The sequence below is a fragment of the Mobula hypostoma genome, chromosome 19, assembly GCF_963921235.1.
Source record: "Mobula hypostoma chromosome 19, sMobHyp1.1, whole genome shotgun sequence".
NCBI classification, from domain to species: Eukaryota; Metazoa; Chordata; class Chondrichthyes; order Myliobatiformes; family Myliobatidae; genus Mobula; species Mobula hypostoma.
Window position 1 is genome coordinate 14487385 of NC_086115.1, and position 22304 is coordinate 14509688.

General features: G+C 43.8%; 1 protein-coding gene across 3 annotated transcripts in view; it reads right to left on the reverse strand.

Moving 5' to 3' along the window:
* crtac1b (cartilage acidic protein 1b) overlaps positions 1–22304 on the reverse strand; it is a 313163-nt gene that overhangs the window by 129747 nt on the left and 161112 nt on the right. For all 3 annotated transcript variants that reach the window (XM_063071392.1, XM_063071393.1, XM_063071391.1), the window contains exon 6: positions 15940–16074. In XM_063071392.1, the coding sequence (XP_062927462.1) occupies positions 15940–16074 (135 nt within the window). The remainder of the gene's footprint in view (positions 1–15939; positions 16075–22304) is intronic.

The window sequence follows — 22304 nt, forward strand, 5'->3', positions numbered from 1 at the left end:
ACAAGAAAGTCACTTGTCAGCTGAAAGTCCCAGAAATTAATGATCTGCAAACAACACTATGGATCGAGTTAACATACAGAGAGCCGTAGTGAGGTCCTGCCATGGGGTTTGTCTTCTAGTTCAGGAATCCTCCCTAAACGCTGCGTGTAGAGAATTTATTAATCTCCCTTCCTTCATCATTCTAATTACGTGCCGAGCTGCTCTTCACAGTGGGGTGGGGTGGGGGGGGGTGGAATTAGAGAGTTCTTGACCAGAATGAAAGGATATGTTCCCAGAGGTTTCAGAGATGAGGCAGCAACAGATGGCAATTAATGAAGTGTTGAAATGTGATTAAAGAGCAGGGCAGGAAGTTCATTCGGCAGCTGTGTGAAATCTCCCGTGGCTGATTGGTACATAAACCTGTCCGTCAAAGGTTGCGGCGCAAGAGGGATAATTAGTACCGGGTGGACGGGCGGGGGCCTGGTCTGTCGTCAGTATGGGAGGACGTGGGGGTCCCATCTGCATGGTGCTTGCCAACGTGTCGGAGTCCTCTGTACTTTGCTCCATGTTTATGATTGTGTCTGGCTCTCCTGTCCTGCTGGGAGTGATCAAAAGGATGGGGTGGGAGAGAGGGTGACAAGGATGTGGTGGGTGGGGAGAAGGGGAAGGGGGTGATAGTTGAAACTGGGAATGAGGGGAGGGGAAGGCGGATGTGAGTAGACGGGGTGATGAAGCTCGGGAGAGGATGAGTGAGGGACCTGAGGGTGAGGGAAGGGTTGATGAGGGAAAGGGAGATGAAGGTCAGAGAGGGTTATCAGAATGATGGAGGAGCTTATGAAAGAGGGAGAAGGTAATAAGGGTGAGAGAGGAGGTGACGGTGATGAGGGAGAGAGTGGGTGGTGAGGGTGAGTGAAGGGGTAATAAGGGTGAGGGTAATGAGGATGACAGAGTTGATGAGTTTGAGGGAGGGGTTAATGAGGGTGAGGGAGGGTTTGGTGGGGGGAGATATGGGAAAGAGTGATGAGTGGGAGGGCTTGAGGAAGGGTGATGAGGGTCAGGGAGGGGTTAATGAGCATGAGGGGGCTTTGTTGAGTGTGAGGGTAATGAGGCAGAGGGAGACGATGATGAAGGAGATGAGGGTGAGGGAGGGGGCAATGAGGGTGAGAGGATAATGAGGGAAAGGGATAGCTCACTTGAGAGAGGGACTGATGTGGTTGGAGGAGAGGGTAATGAGATTGTGTGTTGCTCCAGATTCCAACATATGCTGTCTCGTGTGTCTCCCAGGAACGAAGGGGAGACTGAACTGTTTTCTTTTTTATTCTGTGAAGTCTGCAATCCACAGGAGGGCTGCTGCAAGAAATCTAATTCTGTTAACACAAAGGAAAGGGAGGCACAAGAGCCTGGAACCTGCAGCAACACACCGGATGCTGGGAGAACTCAGCAGGTCAAGCATCATCTGTCGACGAAAATGAACAGTTGAGTTTTGGGTTGTAACCCTTCACTTGAATGGAAAGGTAGGGGAGAGACAGTGGTGTGAAGGGAAGATTGTATCAAGAGCTGGCAGGCACTGGTGGATCTCAGTGAGGAGTGCAGGGTGATAGGCAGGAGGAGGAAGGGAGAGTAGAAATAGTGACAGAAGCTAGTGACAGGTGGAGGTGATGTAGGGTTGAAGAGGGAGGTGGGGAGCTGATTACCTGCTGTATTATATCAGATGATTTAAAAGCAAATATACCAAGGTATTGGCACAAAGTCCAGTGAAAATCGAATGGCTTCCACAGCTATCTATGGCGATGAATTTCAAAGATTCACCAGCCTATGGGTAGAGAAAGTCCTCCTCATCTCTGCTCTAACGGGATGTCCTTATTCTAAGGCTGTGACCTCTGGTCCTAGACTCCCCCACGATATCCATCATTCCATTTGCACAGGTGCACCACAAGGCTGTGTGCTTAGCCCCCTGCTCTACTCACTTTGTACTTGTGACTATGAGGCGAAGCACAGCTCCAATGCCATATGTAAACTTGCTGATGACGCCACTGTCGTTGGCCAAAACACAGGCAATGACCTTTACAGGAGGGAGACTGAAAATCTGCTGAGTGGGGCCACAACAACAACCTCTCACTCAATGTCAGCATGACCAAGGAGCTGATTATAGACTTCAGGAGGACAAAACTGGAGGATCGTAAGCCAGTTCTCACCAAGGATCAGAACTTTAAATTCCTCAGCATTTTCATTTCAGAGGATCTGTCCTGGCCCCAGCACATATATGCTATTAAGAAGAACAGCAGTGCCTCTTCCTTAGAAGATCATGAAGTATTGGCATGTCATCTGAAACTTTGACAAACTTCTATAGATGTGTGCTGGAGAGTACATTGACTAGTTGCATTAAAGTCTGGTTTGGAAACACCAATGCCCTTGAACTGAAAAGCCTACAAAAAGTAATGGATACAGCCCAGTCCATCACAGGTAAAGCTCTCCCCACTGCTAAGCATGTCTACAGGGAGCGCTGTCATAGGGAAAAAGCATCCATTATCAAGGACCCCCACTATCCAGGCCATGCTCTCTTCTTGCTGCTGCCATCAGGAAGAAGATACAGGAGCCTCAGGACCTGCACCACCAGGAACAGTTAATACCCCTCAATCATCAGGCCCTTGAACCAAAGGGGATAACTTCATTCACTTTCAGTTACTCTATCACTGAACTGTCTCCACGACCTATGGACTTACTTTCAAGTACCCTTTATCTGATGTTCTCGGTATTTATTATTATTAATATTGTTTCTTTTTTCATTTTTGTATTTGCACAGTTTGTTCTTTGGATGTTGATTGTTTGCCCGTCCTGTTGGATGTGGTTTTTCACTGACTCAATTGTGTTTCTTGTATTTACTGTGAATGCCCACAAGAAAATGAATCTCAGGGTTGTCTATAGCAGTATATGTAGGGTTGTATATGTAGTTTGGTTATAAATTTACTTTGAGCTTTATGTCGCCAGATCCAATGCTGACAATAGCAGATTCAATTCCCACTCACCACACTTGAGTTCAGCTTTATAAATAATACTCCCTGCATATCAACGCCCTCCTGCCATTGTCAGTTGGGTAAGAACGTTCCCTGAGATCAGATTCATGTCAGATGCCGACACAACTGCAGAAGGATGACAGCTTCTGCTGCCTCTATCTACAGTTACATTCCTCTGCTCCCCAGCCCCAACTAATGGCCACCACACCCACCCACCCCAGTGACATTGGGAGTGTGTGCGATGCTGTCCTGTCTCTGGCCCACACAACATCTTTCCTTGCCCCAAGTACCTGAAATGACTGACACACACAGTGTCCCTGGGGGACACAGAATGACGGAGGTTGATCGGCAATGAGATTTCAACATTAACGAGGTGCCTGAGAACGTTCTTCCAATTAATATCTGTACAAGTTATGGCAGACAGATGTGAGGGGCGGCCTCTGGCTGCAAGACATAACCAAAGGCATCGCAGAGGTTCAGATCGCTTGTCCACCTGGTGGGGAAGGGACACTAATCACACTGTGTGCACTTGAAACTTGGGCTGAGGAAATACTGGGTAATGAATCACTCTCAAATGTAGCCATGCACAGACAACTAATTGCTAGGTGCCAGTCACTTTACAATTAAAACAGCTTGCACTTATATCATCTCTCTCATACTTAAACAAGTTTTGCAAACAAAATTGACATCTGTCTCAGGATGTCCTGATAAGAAAGCAGGTGATCTGGACTCTGACACGGAAGACCCTTTGACCCTCTAGAGTAGTAGTGTTATTCAGTACAGAACCAGGCTCTTTGGCCGAACTGGTCCACGCCGACTAAGATTCCATCCAAACTAGTCCCATTTGACCCATATCCTAACAACCCTTTCCCAGGGAAACAGTAGTGTAGTGGTTAGTGTAACGGTATTACCGTCTAACAATCAATTGCTGTTCAATTCCACCACTGTCTGGTAGGAGTTTGTATGTTCTCCCCATGACTGCATGGGTTTCCTCTTGGTGCTCTGGATTCCTTCCACATTCCAAAGCCGGAGGGGTTACTTGGTCACATGGGTGTAATTGGGCAGCGTGGTTTTGTCGGATCAGGTTGGAAGAAGTTACTGTACTGTATCTCTAAATAATTCTCACATTCAATACAGTTTTGCAAACTAAACTGAGTTCAGTATCAGGATCTCCTCATGAGATAGCCCATAGTCCGGACACTTGACACAAAAGACCGCTTGACACAATAGAGTCATAGACTTAGAGAGCTCAGAAACAGGCCCTTCAACCCAACTGGTCCATGCCAACCATGATACTCATCCAAGCTCGTCCTGTTTGCCTGTGTTTCACCCATATCTCTCTAAACCTCTCCTATCCCTGTACCTGTCCTAGTACCTTTTAAATGTTGTCATAGAAACAGGCCACTGTGTCTTTGCTGACCATCATGCCTGTCTATACCAATCCTACTCGCACCAATTCCATATCCCTGTTCCGTTACGTAATAAATGTTGTTACTATTCCTGCCTCCTCCATGCTCTGTGTGCAAAGTTTACCTCTCAGCTAACATCTTGTTAGTTGAGGAGCAAATTATCCCCTCAGCTTCCATGTTTAAAACTGATATCTGCCACATTCACACTACACTCCAAAATGAAGCCTTCCTTCCCCCCCCCCCACCGCCACTCTCCCAGAGGAAAAGACAACAAATTGAGAAAATATAAAAATATTAATAATAATAAATATCAAAAACAAGAGATAACGAGCACTTGAAATGAGTCCATAGTTTGTGGGAACATTTCTTTGATGGGACGAGTGAAGTTATCCCCTTTGGTTCAAGAGCCTGACAGTTGTGGGACAATAACAGTTCCTGAACCTGGTGGTGTAGGTCCTGAGGTTCTTGTAGCTTCTTCTTGATGGCAGCAGCAAGAACAGAGCATGTCCTGGGTGGTGGAGGTCCTTGACGATGGATAATGCTTCATGTGACAGTGCTCCATGTAGATCTGTTCAAAGGTGGGGAGGGCTTTACCCGTGATGGACGGAGTCCTATCCACTACTTTTTGTGGGCTTTTCAGTCCAAGGGCATTGGTGTTTCCATATCGGGCTGTGATGCAACATGTCAACAAACTCTCCACCACGCATCGAGAGAAGTTTGTCAAAGTTTCAGATATGCTGAATCTTCACAAACTTCCATGAAAGTAGAGCCATGGCGTGCTTTCTTTGTAATGACACTTACATGTTGGACCTAGGACAGGTCCTCTGAAATGACGACACTGAGAAATTTAAAGTTGCTGACCCTCTCCACCTCTGATCTCTTAATGAATGCGGACTCATGGATCTCCTGTTTGCTCCTCCAGAAGTCAACAATCAGCTGCTGACAGTGGGTGAGAGGTTGTTGTGACACCCCTGAGCCAGATTTCCAATCTCCCTCCAAGATGCTGGTTCGTGACCACCTTTGTTGTCATCAGCAAATTTAAATATGCCGTGTCTTTTACCAACCAAAGGTGGTTTTGTCTTCTTTACATGGTTTTTTTTTCCTATGAATGCAAGATCTGGCTGGGCATTAAGAACTTAACGTACTGCAGGACTACCCCATCAGCGAGTTGTTTGTTGGCGGAGAAATCTAAGGATCGTGCTGCTGTCTGCTTCAGAGAGGTGTCGGAGTGGGTGCGCGAAGGAGGCGTGCAGTCTAACAGCGAGGGATCGTCTCCATCAGCGCTTTCCTTGTGATCGCAACATGCTGCTGGACGTTGTTAATGTGGAATGCTGCAAGTCCAATTCACTTGTTTACTGGGCAGCAGGGAAGCTGCAAGAACTCGAGTTGCAGCAAGGACCAGGCCTCAAGCTGTAGTGTCGCTTGTTCACAGCCATCCAGAAGAGAGGTGTTAGAGTTGGTATGCTCTACTGGAGTGCCAGAGATGGTGTGGCACGTCTTGTAGGCTAGACTCAGTGCTGCCCTCCAGTGTTCACTCGGCAGAAGACCAGATATGTTGCCTTTGACTGCAGAGAACTGCAACATTCATGGACCAGGGATTTATACTGTATATATTTTTTGTGTGTGACTAGTTTGCTTCTTTCTTATATGTGTTACATGTGCCTTCTGCTGTGTATGACTGTTGGTACTGTGTTTTGCACACTGTTTCATTTGGTCGTATTCATGGGTATTCATGTATGGGTCAAAGACAATTAAAGTTGAATTTGAACTTGAACGAACTCACGGTCGTAAGTATAAAGCAAGTAGAGTAGCGGGCTAAGCACACAGCCTTGTGAAGCAACTATGCTGATAGAGTTCGTGGAGGAGATGTTCTCAATTCGAAGTGATTGGAGTCTGCAAGTGAGGAAATTGAGGATCCAGTTGTACAAGGAGGTATTGAGACCAAGGTCTTGGGGCTTATTGATTAGATTTGAGGGGATGATAATGTTGAATACTGAGTTGTAATCAATGAAGAGCATCCCAATATAAGCATCTTCACTGTCCAGATGTTCCAAGGCTGAGCGAAGAGCCAGTGAAAATGCATTTGCTGCTGACCTGTTGTGATGGTAGGTAAATTGGAGGAGATCCAAGTTGCTTCTCAGGCTGTAGTTGATATGTTTCATTCCCAACCTCTCAAAGCACTTCATCACAGTGGATGTACTGTACGTGCTACTGGGTGACAGTTATTGACGCAGGTAACCACCTTTTTCTTAGGCCTCAGTATAATTGGAGTCTGCTTGAAGAAGATGGGTACTTCAGACTGCCAAAGTAAGAGGTTAAAGGTCTCAGTGAACACTCCAGTCAGTTGATCAGCGCAGGTCTTTAGTACTCGGCTAGGTGTCCCATCTGGGCCGGATGCTTTCTGTGGGTTCACCCTCATGAAGGATGCCCTCATGTTTGCTTCAGAGACTGAAATTACATGGTCATCGAGGACTGTGACTGTTGTGAAGGTGACTCCATGTTTTCACTGTCAAAGCAAGCATAAAAGGCATTGAAGCCCTGTTGTCATCTAAGTCACCTGGTTTCACTTTGTATGAGGGAATAGCACTCAAGCCCTGCACACAGCTGTCGAGGATCCTTCAGTGATTCAAGTTTGGTGCAAAATTGCCACTTTTCATGTAAGATGGTTTTCTGGAGATTGTACCTGGACCTCTTGTACCTTACTTGGTCACCAGACCTGAACGCCACAGATCTGGCCCCCAGCAGATTGTGATTCTCATGGTCCATCCAGGGCTTTTGGTTGGCTCGAAGGAATCACATAGCTGTTCCTCTGCCTTCTGTCACCACCTCTTAATGTCCTTGTGTCTGGAGCTTTGCATTTCAGCCTGTACCTGTATGCGGGTAAGAGGAGGACAGCCAAGTGATCAGATTTCCTGAAATGCAGTTTAGGGATAGAAGGGTAGGAATTCTGTATGGTAGTATAGCACTTAATATACATTTCAGAATAGAAATAAAACATTAATTTATTCTTGTGGAACATCCCATATTAATGGAGTAGGAATTCTTATGGATGAAAACATGGCAAAAAGTGTGTTAGGACATTGGGCAATATCAGAAAGAGTGCACCAACAACAGATGGAACAAATGAGGATATAGATAAATTCTGTGAAGAGCTTGAACAAGCAAAGAATGGATGCAAATCTCAAGATATTGTTATTGTTATGGGAGAGCTAAATGCTGAAGTAGAACAAGGTGCTGATGGAAATAGACAATAGGTGCAGGAGTAGGCCATTCGGCCCTTCGAGCCAGCACTGCCATTCACTGTGATCATGGCAGATCATCCACAATCAGTATCCAGTTCCTGCCTTATCCCCATAGCCTTTGATTCCGCTATCTTTAAGAGCTCTATCCATCTCTTAGAAACCATAGAAACCATAGAAACTACAGCACAGAAACAGGCCTTTTGGCCCTTCTTGGCTGTGCCGAACCATTTTCTGCCTAGTCCCACCGACCTGCGCACAGACCATATCCCTCCATACACCTCCCATCCATGTATCTGTCCAATTTATTCTTAAATGTTAAAAAAGAAGCCGCATTTACCACCTTGTCTGGTAGCTCATTCCATACTCCCACCACTCTCTGTGTGAAGAAGCCCCCCCTAATGTTCCCTTTAAACTTTTCCCCCCTCACCCTTAACCCATGTCCTCCGTTTTTTTTTTTCTCCCCTTGCCTCAGTGGAAAAAGCCTGCTTGCATTCACTCTATCTATACCCATCATAATTTTATATACCTTTATCAAATCTCCCCTCATTCTTCTACACTCCAGGGAATAAAGTCCTAACCTATTCAACCTTCCTCTGTAACTGAGTTACTCAAGTCCTGGCAACATCCTTGTAAACCTTCTCTGCACTCTTTCAACCTTATTTATATCCTTCCTGTAATTTGGTGAGCAAAACTGAACACAATACTCCAGATTCGGCCTCACCAATGCCTTATACAACCTCATCATAACATTCCAGCTCTTATACTCAATACTTCGATTAATAAAGGCCAATGTACCAAAAGCTCTCTTTACGACCCTATCTACCTGTGACGCCACTTTTAGGTATTCCCAGATCCCTCTGTTCCACTGCACTCCTCAGTGCCTTACCATTAACCCTGTATGTTCTACCTTGGTTTGTCCTTCCAACGTGCAATACCTCACACTTGTCTGCATTAAACTCCATCTACCATTTTTCAGCCCATTTTTCCAGCTGGTCCAAGTCGCTCTGCAGGCTCTGAAAACCTTCCTCGCTGTCTACTACACCTCCAATCTTTGTATCATCAGCAAATTTGCTGATCCAATTTACCACATTATCATCCAGATTATTGATATAGATGACAAATAACAATGGACCCAGCACTGATCCCTGTGGCACACCACTAGTCACAGGCCTCCACTCGGAGAAGCAATTCTCTACTACCACTCTTTGGCTTCTTCCATTGAGCCAATGTCTGATCCAATTTACCACCTCCCCATGTATACCTAGCGACTGAATTTTCCTAACTAACCTCCCATGCGGGACCTTGTCAAAGGCCTTACTGAAGTCCTTGTAGACAATATCCACTGCCTTCCCTTCATCCACTTTCCTGGTAACCTCCTCAAAAAACTCCAATAGATTGGTCAAACATGACCTGCCACGCACAAAGCCATGTTGACTCTCCCTAATAAGTCCCTATCTATCCAAATGCTTGTAGATTTTGTCTCTTAGTACTCCCTCCAATAACTTACCTACTACCGACGTTAAACTTACTGGTCTATAATTTCCCAGATTACTTTTCGATCCTTTTTTAAACAACGGAACAACATGAGCCACTCTCCAATCCTCCGGCACCTCACCTATAGACAGCGACATTTTAAATATTTCTGCCAGGGCCCCTGCAATTTCAACACTAGTCTCCTTCAAGGTCCGAGGGAACACTCTGTCAGGTCCCGGGGATTTATCCACTTTAATTTTCCTCAAGACAGCAAGCACCTCCTCCTTTTCGATCTGTACAGTTTCCATGATCTCACTACTTGTTTCCCCTAATTCCATAGACTTCATGCCAGTTTCCTTAGTAAATACAGATGCAAAAAAGCTATTTAAGATCTCCCCCATTTCCTTTGGTTCTGCACATAGGCGACCACTCTGATCTTCAAGAGGACCAATTTTATCCCTTACAATCCTTTTGCTCTTAATATACCTGTAAAAGCTCTTTGGATTATCCTTCACTTTGACTGCCAAGGCAACCTCATGTCTTCTTTTAGCACTCCTGATTTCTTTCTTAAGTATTTTCTTGCACTTCTTATACTCCTCAAGCACCTTATTTACTCCCCGTTTCCTATACATGTCATACAACTCTCTCTTCTTCTTTATCAGAGTTGCAATATCCCTTGAGAACCAAGGTTCCTTATTCCTATTCACTTTGCCCTTAATCCTGACAGGAACATACAAATTCTGCACACTCAAAATTTCTCCTTTGAAGGCTTCCCACCTACCGATCACATCCTTGCCAGAGAACAACCTGTCCCAATCCACGCTTTTTAGATCCTTTCTCATTTCTTCAAATTTGGCCTTCTTCCAGTTAAGAACCTCAACCCTAGGACCAGATCTATCCTTGTCCATGATCAAGTTGAAACCAATGGTGTTATGATCACTGGAACCAAAGTGCTCCCCTACACAGACTTCCGTCACTTGTCTTTCTTGAAAACATCCAGAGACTTGGCCTCCACTGCCTTCTGGGGCAGAGCATTCCACGTATCCACCACTCTCTGGGTGAAAAAGTTTTTCCTCAACTCCATTCTAAATGGCCTACCCCTTGTTCTTAAACTGTGGCCTCTGGTTCTGGACTCACCCATCAGCGGGAACATGCTTCCTGCCACCAGCGTGTCCAATCTCTTAATTATCTTATATGTTTCAATCAGATCCCCTCTCATCCTTCTAAATTCCAGTGTATACAAGCCCAGTCGCTCCAATCTTTCAACATATGACAGTCCCTCCATCCCGGGAATTAACTTTGTGAACCTACGCTGCACTACCTCAATAGCAAGAATGTCCTTCCTCAAATTTGAAGACCAAAACTGCACACAGTACTCCAGGTGTGGTCTCACCGGGGCCCTGTATAGCTGCAGAAGGACCTCTTTGCTCCTATACTCAATTTCCCTTGTTATGAAGGCCAGCATGCCATTAGCTTTCTTCACTGTCTGCTGTATTTGCATGCTTACTTTCATTGACTGATGTATGAGAACACCTAGATCTCATTGTACTTCCTCTTTTCCTAACTTGACTCCATTTAGATAATAATCTATCTTCCTGTTCTTACCACCAAAGTGGATAACTTCACATTTATCCACATTAAACTGCATCTGCCCACTCACCCAACCTGTCCAAGTCACCCTGCATTCTCATAACATCCTCCTCACATTTCACACTGCCACCCAGCTTTGTGTCAGCTGCAAATTTGCTAATGTTACTTTTAATCCCTTCATCTAAATCATTAATGTACATTGTAAACAGCTGAGGTCCCAGCACTGAACCCTGCGGTACCCCACTGGTCACAGCCTACCATTCTGAAAGGGACCCGTTAATCGCTACTCTTTGTTTCCTGTCAGCCAGCCAATTTTCAATCCATGTCAGTACTCTGCCCCCAATACCATGTGCCCTAATTTTGCCCACTATTCTCCTATGTGGGACTTTATCAAAGGCTTTCTGAAAGTCCAGATATTCTACATCCACTGGCTTTCCCATGTCCATTTTCATAGTTACATCCTCAAAAAATTCCAGAAGATTAGTCAAGCATGATTTCCCCTTCGTAAATCCATGCAGACTTGGACCTATCCTGTTACTGCCATCCAAATATGTAGTAATTTCATATTTTATAATTGCCTGTTTTCTCTCTCCCTCCTTTCTTGAAAAGTGGGACAACATTAGCCACCCTCCAATCCACAGGAACTGATCCTGAATCTATAGAACATTGGAAAATGATTACCAATGCATCCACGATTTCTAAAGCCACCTCCTTAAGTACCCTGGGATGCAGACCATCAGGTCCCAGGGACTTATCAGCCTTCAGACCCAACAATCTATCCAACACTATTTCCTGCCTTATATAAATTTCCTTCAGTTCATCCATTACCCTAGGTCCTTTGGCCACTGTTATATCTGGGAGATTGTTTGTGTCTCCCCTAGTGAAGACAGATCAAAAGTATCTGTTCAACCCCTCTGCCATTTCCTTGTTTCCTCATAATAAATTCACCCTTTTCTGTCTTCAAGGGCCCAATTTTGGTCTTAACTATTTTTTTTTCCTTTTCACATACCTAAAGAAGCCTTTACTATCCTCCTTTATATTCTTGGCTAGTTTACCTTCATACCTCATTTTTTCTCTGCGTATTACCTTTTTAGTTATCTTCTGTTGCTCTTTAAAAATTTTCCAATCCTCCGGCTTCCCACTCATCTTTGCTATGTTATACTTCTTCTCTTTTATCTTTATACTGTCCTTTACTTCCCTTGTCAGCCATGGTCTCCCCTTACTCCCCTTAGGATCTTTCTTCCTCCTTGGGATGAACTGATCCTGCACCTTCTGCATTATTCCCAGAAATACCTACCATTGTTGTTCCACTGTCATCCCTGCTAGGGTATTGTTCCAGTGAACTTTGACCAGCTCCTCCCTCATGGGTCCATAGTCCCCTTTGTTCAACTGTAATACTGACACTTCCGACTTTCCCTTCTCCCTCTCAATTTGTAGATTAAAATTTAATCTACAATTACGGTCACTCCGTCCTAATGGCTCATTTACCTCAAGGTGCCTGATCAAATCCGGTTCATTGCACAACACTAAATCTAGAATTGCCTTCTCCCTGGTAGGCTCCAGTACAAGCTGTTCTAAGAATCCATCTCGGAGGCTCTCCACAAACTCCCTTTCTTGGGGTCCAGTACCAACCTGATTCTTCCAGTTTACCTGCATGTTGAAATCCCCCATAACAACTGTTATGGAAATACCATAGGATAAATTTGGACTGGGGGAAATTAATGAAAGAGGTGAGAAATGGATAGAATGGTGTAAGATGAATAATCAGGTCATTATGAATACCTACTTTAAAAACCATCCAAGACGCCTGTGGACCTGGAAAAGTCCAGGTGATAACACCAGAAATCAAATTGACTTTATTACTATAAACCAAAGATTTAGAAACTCAGTGACTCAATGCAAAACATATCCAGGTGCAATAAAAGAATAAATGGATGACAGATGAAATCAAAAATCTAATGGAAGAAAGGAGACGGAAGAAAGCAAATCCTATAGGATATAAGTCCTTAGATAAAAAAGTTAAAAGCTTATGTCAAAAAGCCAAAGAAGAATGGTTAAACCAGGAATGTGAGCAAATAGAAAGAATCCCTATTACTGATCCAAAAAAGTTACGTCAACAAATCAAGAATATCGCTGGTAAAAAGCTCCTCTGTTCTTCAGGTGGATGTTTGAAAGCAAAGGACGGTACCATTATCATGGGAAAAGGTGAGATTATGAACAGATGGACTGAGTATATTCAGGAATTGTTTGAAGACAATCAAGACGAAAAACCAGAAATTAAGAAAAACATTGAAGGTCCAAGTATTTTAAAATTTGAAGTTCGTAGTGCAATAAATAAGATGAAGAAAGGAAAGGCAGCAGGTCCTGATGAATTAGTAATAGAACAAATTATCACTCCTGATGATTATGGAATTGAAAAACTTACTGATTTAATCAATGACATTTATGAGACTGGAATAATATCAGAAGAGATGAAAAAATCAGTATCACTCTTCCTAAGAAACCTGGAGCAATAGAATGTGAATTACGTAGGACCATAAGTTTAATGAGTCATATCACCAAGATACTTCTAAGAATTTTGATGACAAAAGCTAAAAGTAAGATACAAGTTGAAATAGGTAAAGAACAATGTGGTTTTGTGAAAGACAAAAGTACAAGAAACGCAATATTGATGTTAAGGATACTATCAGAATGAGCTATTCAAGTCCAAAAAGATTTGTTTGTTTTATCGACTACACAAAAACATTTGATAAAGTGAAGCACAATAATTTATTTGAAATATTACAGAAAACTCTAGATCTGGATTCGAAAGACCTCCACCTAATCAGAAATCTGTACTGGGAAGAAACTGCCGCTGTAAGAATAGATGGAGAAGTGAGTCAGTTTATGAAAATCAAGAGAGGCCTTAAACAAGGGTGTGTTTTCTCCCTGATTTATTTAATGTGTATAGTGAAACAATATTACAAAAAATAAGAGACATCTTGGGAATCAAAGTTGGTGGTGAAAACATCAATAATTTCAGATATGCAGATAACACTGTGTTAATTGCAAGTATGGAGGAAGAACTACAAAACTTAATTGATATAATTGTTGAAGAAAGTGCAAAAAGGGTCTATCTATCAATTGCAAAAAGACAGAATGTATGGCAATATCCAAAAAGGAGAATCCTATCTGCAGGCTGAGAATAAATGGGGAAGACATAAAACAAGTACAGAACTTTTGCTACTTAGGAAGCTGGGTGACATCAGATGGCAGGTGCGATTTGCACATCAAAAGAAGAACAGGGATGGCAAAAGACACCTTTACAAGAATGAAGAGTATACTGACCAACACTAAACTAGGCATGACAACCCGCCTCAGAGTGTTGGACAATATCTAGTAACATGAGGAAACAAATTGTAGCAGCAGAGCTGTGGTTTTTGAGGAGGATGCAAAGAATATCATGGATGAAAGGAATATCTAACGAGGATGGCATGAACAGAGCAAACACAAAAAGAGAAGGAATGTATGAGATCATGAAAAGGCAACGTAACTTCATTGGACATGTGATTAGGAAAGAGGATTTAGAATGCACTGTAATTATGGGAAAGATTGAAGGGAAGAAAGCAAGAGGAAGGTCATGAAAAGGCAACGTAACTTCATTGGACATGTGATTAAGAAAGAGGATTTAGAATGCACGGTAATTATGGGAAAGATTGAAGGGAAGAAAGCAAGAGGAAGACAAAGACAAATGATGGTGGAAACAGCAGCCAGAGAACTGGAAATGAATACCAATGAATTGATCCACTTGACCCGAAACAGGAGTGTGTGGGCCATGGCAGTCAAAACTCAAACTGGGCACGGCACCTGATGATGATGAGTATAGCAGTGGTTGAGGGTTTTGGGACTCCTGGTGCTGCAGGTCATAACTGGACAGAGATTTTTTCAAAACAAGCCTTATTGAAGTTCCCAACAAAGATTTGAAAAGTGTTGAGTTAGACTGTTTCTTGATTGCTGATGGCAATATTCAATACATCAAGTACCTGCTTAGCATCAGACTTTGGTGGTATGTAATCTGCAGCCAGGATCACGGAGAACTGTCTTGGTAAGTAGAATGTTCAATGTTAAATCTTTAGATATTATATGTCAGTAGAACAAGAGTGAGCCATGTCTTTGTGAAACAGAGAACACAGCAATTCCTCATTTCCCTCCAAATCAGAAATCTTGCCCCGGGGTCCTCATTCTTGTTTTCCAGCAGCTGTACACTTGTTAACAAGATACTGGGTAAAGGAAGTTTCATTCTCTTTTGTGTTAGACCGGCTTGGAGCCTTCCCGTCCTCCCTCTCTTTCAGCTGTAGTGATGTACCTTCATCCGCTTGACAGCTCGTCCGTCGAGTCCTTCAGAAGATTATTAAATCACAATTTCTTTCAGACAGTTCAAAAGTACATTACTTAAAGTGAAGTTACAGGCTACAAATTTCAGAGAGAGTAGTTCAAAGAAAGTATATTTAGAAGTTCTGTAAGCTGCCCGCAGCACATCACTGTGATTCACTGTGAAACAAGCAAAGGAGTTCCTCATTCGCCAGCATTTCTTGCTCTACCGACGACTGCACTTCAGAAGTTCATTGGCTACACATTGGTCTTTCCTGAGACAAACCATACTTTCTGCTTTCAGGACATTCCAAAGGTCTTTGCAACCAACTGGATGTGTACGCTGCAGTTTAATGTATGAAATTGGGTAGCCAGGTTAGCAGAGCAAAATTACACAAACAGCAAGGGTGACTGCACTGAGCAAACCTGCTTCCAGTGAGAAAGGCTTAAAGATTAGCTTTATGTCACACGTACATTGAAATATCGAAAATGCTTCGTTTGCATCAACGACCAGCAATCTGAAGATTCAACAGGGGGGCAGCCCACAAGTGTCGCTATGCTTCTGCCACTAACGTATCATGCAACGTCTTACTAACCCTAACCCATACATCTTTGCAAAGTGGAAGGCAACCGGTGCACGTGGGTGGAACCCATGTGTTCACAGGGAGAACGTATAAACTCCTTACAGACAGTGGCGGAAATCAAACCCCAAACATCACTGGCACTGTAAAGCAACTGCTGTCCTACCGTGCTGCCCCACGTGCACAAGGGATTTGATGCCATGGCTTTCTCTGTCAGAGGAAGCGTGGTCATTAGTTGCTGGAGCATTGCTTGGACCCCATGAACCTCCACATAAACACGGCCTGTTTGGCCTCCACTCACCGGCCTCTGCCGCAATGTCTGTGAAGGTGCCGTCTCCGTTGTTCTTGAACAGGAAGTTGGGTCCATTCTCGTTATCGCAGAAGATGTCGGAGTGGTGGGAGCTGACGATAGGCCCAACTGCCACGCCACGGCCGCCTGGGGGACAGAGGAGAGAGGTGAGACAGGGAGGTCATCCGAGCAACAGTGGTAGTGAAACCTCACAGTAAGCAGGGTGACAACGACACCACACCCAAGGCTTTAGGAACTGTGAATGCTTCCACAGGCTATGTAACCCAAACTAACCAATGATCCAGTGTGCGGGAGGCCAACATGATGGAAACGGACAATCAAAAGCAACTTCACACATGAGTTACACTTTCGGATACATTGCAGTAATCTTTTAGAACACAGAACATGAAACACGGAACGCAGAACCCGAAACAGTACAACACTGGAACAAGCCCATTGGCCAACAATGTCTGTGCTGAAAACAACACCAAATTAAGCTAATCTCATTCTGTACATGATCCATATCACTCCATTCGCTCCATATTCATGATTCTGTCTAACAACCTTTTATGCACCACTATTGAATCTGCCTCTAACACTCTCCCTGGCACCCTGTTCCAAGCACCCACCACTCTGTGTTAAAAAAACATCTTTTTTGCATATCTTCTTTGGATATTCCCCCTCTTACATTAAATGCATATCCTCTGGTATTTGTGACATTTTCATCCTGGGAAAAAGATTGTGACTATCTACCTGACTGCCTCTCGTCATTTTATAGGCTTCTATCAGGCGGCCCCTCAGCATCCCAGGCCCAGACATGTGAAGTTCCAAACCACCAGGTTCACAAATAACTACTTCTCTTCAACCATTTGGCAACCTAGTGGTTAGTGCTGCGCTTTACAGTACCAGTGACCTGGGTTCTCTTCCCGCTGCTGTCTGTAAGAAGTTTGTATGTACTCCCCGTGACCGAGTGGGTTTTCTCCAGGTGCTCCAGTTTCCTCCCATATCCCAAAGACCTACCTGTTGGTAGGTTAATTGGGTTACTGTAAATTGTCTGAGGGGCCTGAACCAGACACTGGTGCCATGGAGACAAGGCAACCAATGGGAAAAAGCTGCTGCATCCTTCACATGGGCCAATCGATGACCGGCACGATGGAAGCACCTTTTGACGGACAGGTAAACTAACCTCCACATAGCACTTATATCCACAGCCAATCTGTTCAGTAGTGTTCTATTACATCCCTTAAAACTAATAGCACTGGTGCCACTCATGTGGACCCCTGTGGTGGTACGGCACTACAATAATTGAGGGTCTTCCTCACCCAACCTGGCCCCTCCCTCTCCAGTACTTGACACAACGGTCCCTCCCCGCTGAGCCCTTGTAGTGACTGCACTGAGCTTCAGTGCATCCTTCAGCATGCATTCCCACAACCTAGAAGGTCCAGTTGGCAGCATTCCTCCACGGACATCTCCCCGAGCCGGTAGACCAGAGGGTGTCTTTCACCAAGCCGACACTTGATGTCTGCTTCTGTGGGTGACCCTGGGAAAAGAGAATCCACTGCTTGGGATGAACTGTGGCACAGGGTCTTGCATCTTTCTCCACACCCTCTTCACAAACCCACAGTCCACAAAGAGGTGAGCAACCATCTTCTCTCCATTAGAGTCTCTGCCTCTACCCTCTACCGATTAAGGCCTGAATTGTGACTTGCTTTACTATGCACCCAGCTCCCCGCTCCTGCACCATTTGATAACACTGTTAGTTTTTGTAACTTGAAAACATAAAGCTATTCGAAAGAAAAAAGAATGGAAGCCCGGGAGAACACGAACATTCATTTTATTTTATTTTATTGAAGTATGCACTTACGACATGGTGGTCCAATGACATTTGCCATTCATTTACTTTTACATATAACCCATAATGAATTATGCAAAACAAGAAAGAATGCTCAATCAAATGACATACATATTTATAAGACCAAAATATTACTGAAATATTAAATACACATCACTCCTTTCTTCTTGGTTATAAACTCCAACTCATTATAGAACTAGAATGCATCTCAGTGTGTGTATATATATATAAATAAAGAGAGAGAGAGAGATACAACTACTATATAGACATACACTCATAGTAAATTTTAGAATGTCCTATTCAGGCCAAAAGATTTTAATCTTTGTGGAAGATTTCTTACTCTTGTATGATTAAGTCTTTCCTGACAAGGTAGGGAGAGGGTGTCACTCTGTTGAACTTAAGCTTGAAGAGGGTGGATGGGAAAGAGTACAAATTTAGAGGTGATAGGTGAGACCAGGTAAGGGGGGGAAGGAATTGAGAAGCTGGTATGTGATAGGTGAGACCAGGTAAGGGCGGGGGGGATGAAGTGAGAAGCTGGGAGGTGATAGGTGAGACAGGTGAGTTAAAAGGGAGATGAAGTGAGAAGCTGGGAGATGATAGGTGTAACAGTCTCAGCCTGAACACTAAGCAAGGGATGTAGAGAACAAAGAAGTGGTAAACTCCTTGGGACTGTGCTGCATCTCTCAATAACTTAAAAGAAATAAATACACCTTTCCTATCCATGTACTCGTCCAACTACCTATCAAACGTTGCTAATGAAAATCAGAATCAGGTTTATTATCGCTGACAAATGTCGTGAAATTTGCTGTTTTGCAGCAACAGCACAGTGTAAGAAACCAAATTACTGTAAGGTACAATCATAGAAGGATATAGGTGAAGTATGGGCAAGTGGGACCAGCTCAGATGGGAGTCTTGGCTGGCATGGACCAGTTGGGCCGAAGGGCCTGTTTCTGTGCCGTGTGACTCTAATATATGAACAGTCTGACAGATTGTGAATTCAAACGCGGCATATATCAACTCTTGCGTAAAGTGAAATGGCAAAGAATAATGGCCAGCTAAGTCAAAAATAACTACAAAGAATGTGCTGAAATAATTATGTTTAAAACTTTCAGAATGTCAATGTCAATTGATTGTGGGTGGAAGTGGGTTCAAGGAGAGAACAGGTACATTAAGTCTACCAGGAACATGTGAATGAACATGAGATTCTGAAGATGCTGGAGGTCTTGAACTACACACATGAAATCCAGGAGAAACCCAGAAAGCTAGGCAACATTGATGGAGAGGAATAAATAGCTGATATTTCAAGAGGAGACCCTTCATCAGGACAGGAAGGGAAGAGGGCAGAAGTCAGAATAATTAGATTATGAGGACATGCAGTCCTCTTTTATTGTCATTTAGTAATGTATGCATTACGAAATGATACAATGTTCCTCCAGAATGATGTCACAGAAACACAAGACAAACCAACTGAAAAACTGACAAAAACTACGCAATTATTAGCATATAGTTACAACAGTGCAAAGCAATACCGTAATTTGATGAAGAACAAAGCATGGGCACAGTAAAAAAAAAGTCTCAAGGCCTCTCGAAAGTCCCATCATCTTACGCAGATGGTAGAAGGAAGAAAGAAAACTCTTCCTGCCATGAGCTTCCAGCGCCGCAAACTTGCCGATGCAGCATGCTGGAAGCACCCGACCACAGCCGACTCTTGAGTCCGTCCGAAAACTTGGAGCCTCCGACACCGAGCACCGAGCACCATCTCTGCCAAGTGCTTTGACCCCGGCCCCGGCAACAGGAAATAGGCAAAGCGAGGATTTGGGGCCTTCCCCTCCGGAGGTTCTCGATCGCACAGTAGCAGTGACAGCGAAGCGGGCATTTCAGAAGTTTCTCCAGATGTTCCTCCGTGCTTCTCACGTCTGTCTCCATCAAATCAGGATTGTGCACGGCCCCTAGTTAACACATACGATATCATCTTGGAGTGGCCGCGCGCGCTGCGTGGTGCCGCCATCTTCTCCTCTCCCTTAATATGGTCTGGTATGGGAATTGCAATGCATCAGATCAGATCAGATATATATATAGTGGCATGCAAAAGTTTGGGTACCCCGGTCAAAATTTCTGTTACTGTGAATAGCTAAGCGAGTAAAAGATGAACTGATTTCCAAAAGGCATGAAGTTAAAGATGACACATTTCTTTAATATTTTAAGCAAGAAAACTTCTTTATTTCCATCTTTTACAGTTTCAAAACAACATAAAAGGAAAAGGGCCTGAAGCAAAAGTTTGGGCACCCTGCATGGCAGTACTTAGTAACACCCCCTTTGGCAAGTATCACAGCTTGTAAACGCTTTCTGTAGCCAGCTAAGAGTCTTTCAATTCTTGTTTGGGGGATTTCTGCCCATTCTCCCTTGCAAAAGGCTTCTAGTTCTGTGAGATTCTTGGGCTGTCTTACATGCACTGCTCTTTTGAGGTCTATGCACAAATTCTTGATGATGTTTAGGTCAGGGGACTGTGAGATTCTGTGACTGTTAAAATAAAATTCTGAGTTTTATTTTAACTTCATCAGTCCTCAGGACTTGTTTCCAAAATACATCAGGCTTGTTTAGATGTTCCTTTGAACCTTTTGAATAGAACTTTTTGGCCGCAATGAACAAAGGTATGTTTGGAGAAAAAAGGGTGCAGAATTTCATGAAAAGAACACCTCTCCAACTGTTAGCACGGGGGTGGATCGATCATGCTTTGGGCTTGTGTTGCAGCCAATGGCACGGGGAACATTTCACTGGTAGAGGGAAGAATGAATTCAATTAAATACCAACAAATTCTGGAAACAAACATCACACCGTCTGTAAAAAAGCCAAAGATGAAAAGAGGATGACTTCTACAACAGGATAATGATCCTAAACACACCTCAAAATCCACAATGGACTACCTCAAGAGGTGCAAGCTGAAGGTTTTGTCATGGCCCTCACAGTGGCCTAAACATGATCGAGAATCTGTGCATTGACCTCAAAAGAGCAGTGCATGTAAGACAGCCCAAGAATCTCACAGAACTAGAAGCCTTTTGCAAGGAAGAATGGGCGAAAATCCCCCAAACAAGAATTGGAAGACTCTTAGCTGGCTACAAAAAGCATTTACAAGCTTTGATATTTGCCAAAGGGGACGTTACAAAGGACTGCCATGCAGGGTGCCCAAACTTTTGCTTCAGGCCCTTTTCCTTTTTTGTTATTTTGAAACTGTAAAAGATGGAAATAAAAAAGTTTTCTTGTTTAAGATATTAAAGAAATGTGTCATCTTTAACTTTATGCCTTTTGGAAATCAGTTCATGTTTTACTCGCTCAGCTATTCACAGTAACAGAAATTTTGACCAGGGGTACCCAAACTTTTGCACCTGTCCCACACCCCTCCCATGGCGCCTCATCTTTGCAATTCCCAACATCCTTTGCTCCCGCCAGATTTAGAAACTTGCCCTGCGCTCCATGTAGACAATATAGTACTGTGCAGAAGTCTCAGGCATGCTAGCTATATATATGTACCTAAGACTTTTACACGGTACTGTATGTCCTGAATGGGTAGGAGAGAGACACCAGTGCTGTTGTCAGCAGTTCCAGGGTCTTGCGAACTGATGCATTGCAATTCCCAGACCAGATGGTGTTTTTCTGGCTTCTGCACCTTCCTTTCCAGTCCTGATGAAGGGTCTCTGCCTGAAATATCAATTACTTATCTCCATCAGAAGTGCTGCAAATGCAGTGTCTCCAGAATTATCTCCCTTTCTTCCCACAATCACTTTGACCTCAGGCAGAAGATACTGCAGCATAAGAACTAGGGCTGTCAGGCTATGGAACGGCTTCCTCCCCCAGGCTGTTGGACTTGTTAACACCCTCCTGCCACCCAGCACACATGTACACCCTGTCTGAATATCTGAATACCCTACCACCAACAACCACCCTCCTCCTCACTCCCCAACTCACAGACACACTCTCATCCTGCACTGGCCACTCTTCAGCTTTTATTGCTTTCATTTTTATACGACTGCTTGTTTTACTATAATAGTGCAGATAGTATTAAACTGAATCACATAAATGTGCACTTTGCACTTCTGGGGCCAAAGTGCATGTTTGGACAACGTGCTGGTTAACCTGCCAATCTTCAGGGCACGTCACTCCGGGACTTGTGCTAATCCTATATTGTGACTGTATGTCTTGGATCATAACTATATGTACTGTGCCTGACTGTATGTGCTATGTCTGACTATATGTACTGTGCCTGACTGTATCTGCTATGTCTGACTATATGTACTGTGTTTTGCACCTTGGCCTCAGAGGAACGATGTTTTGTTTCGCTGTATACATGTTTGAGATGGAATGACAATGAACTCAAACTTGAAGAAGGTAGAAGGTAGAGAAAGGATTACAAGCTGGCAGATGATATGTGAGACCAGGTGAGAGGGAGGGATGAAGTGAGAAGCTGCCAGCTGATAGGTGAGACCAGATGAGAGGGAGGGATAAAGTGAAAAGCTGCCAGCTGATGGGT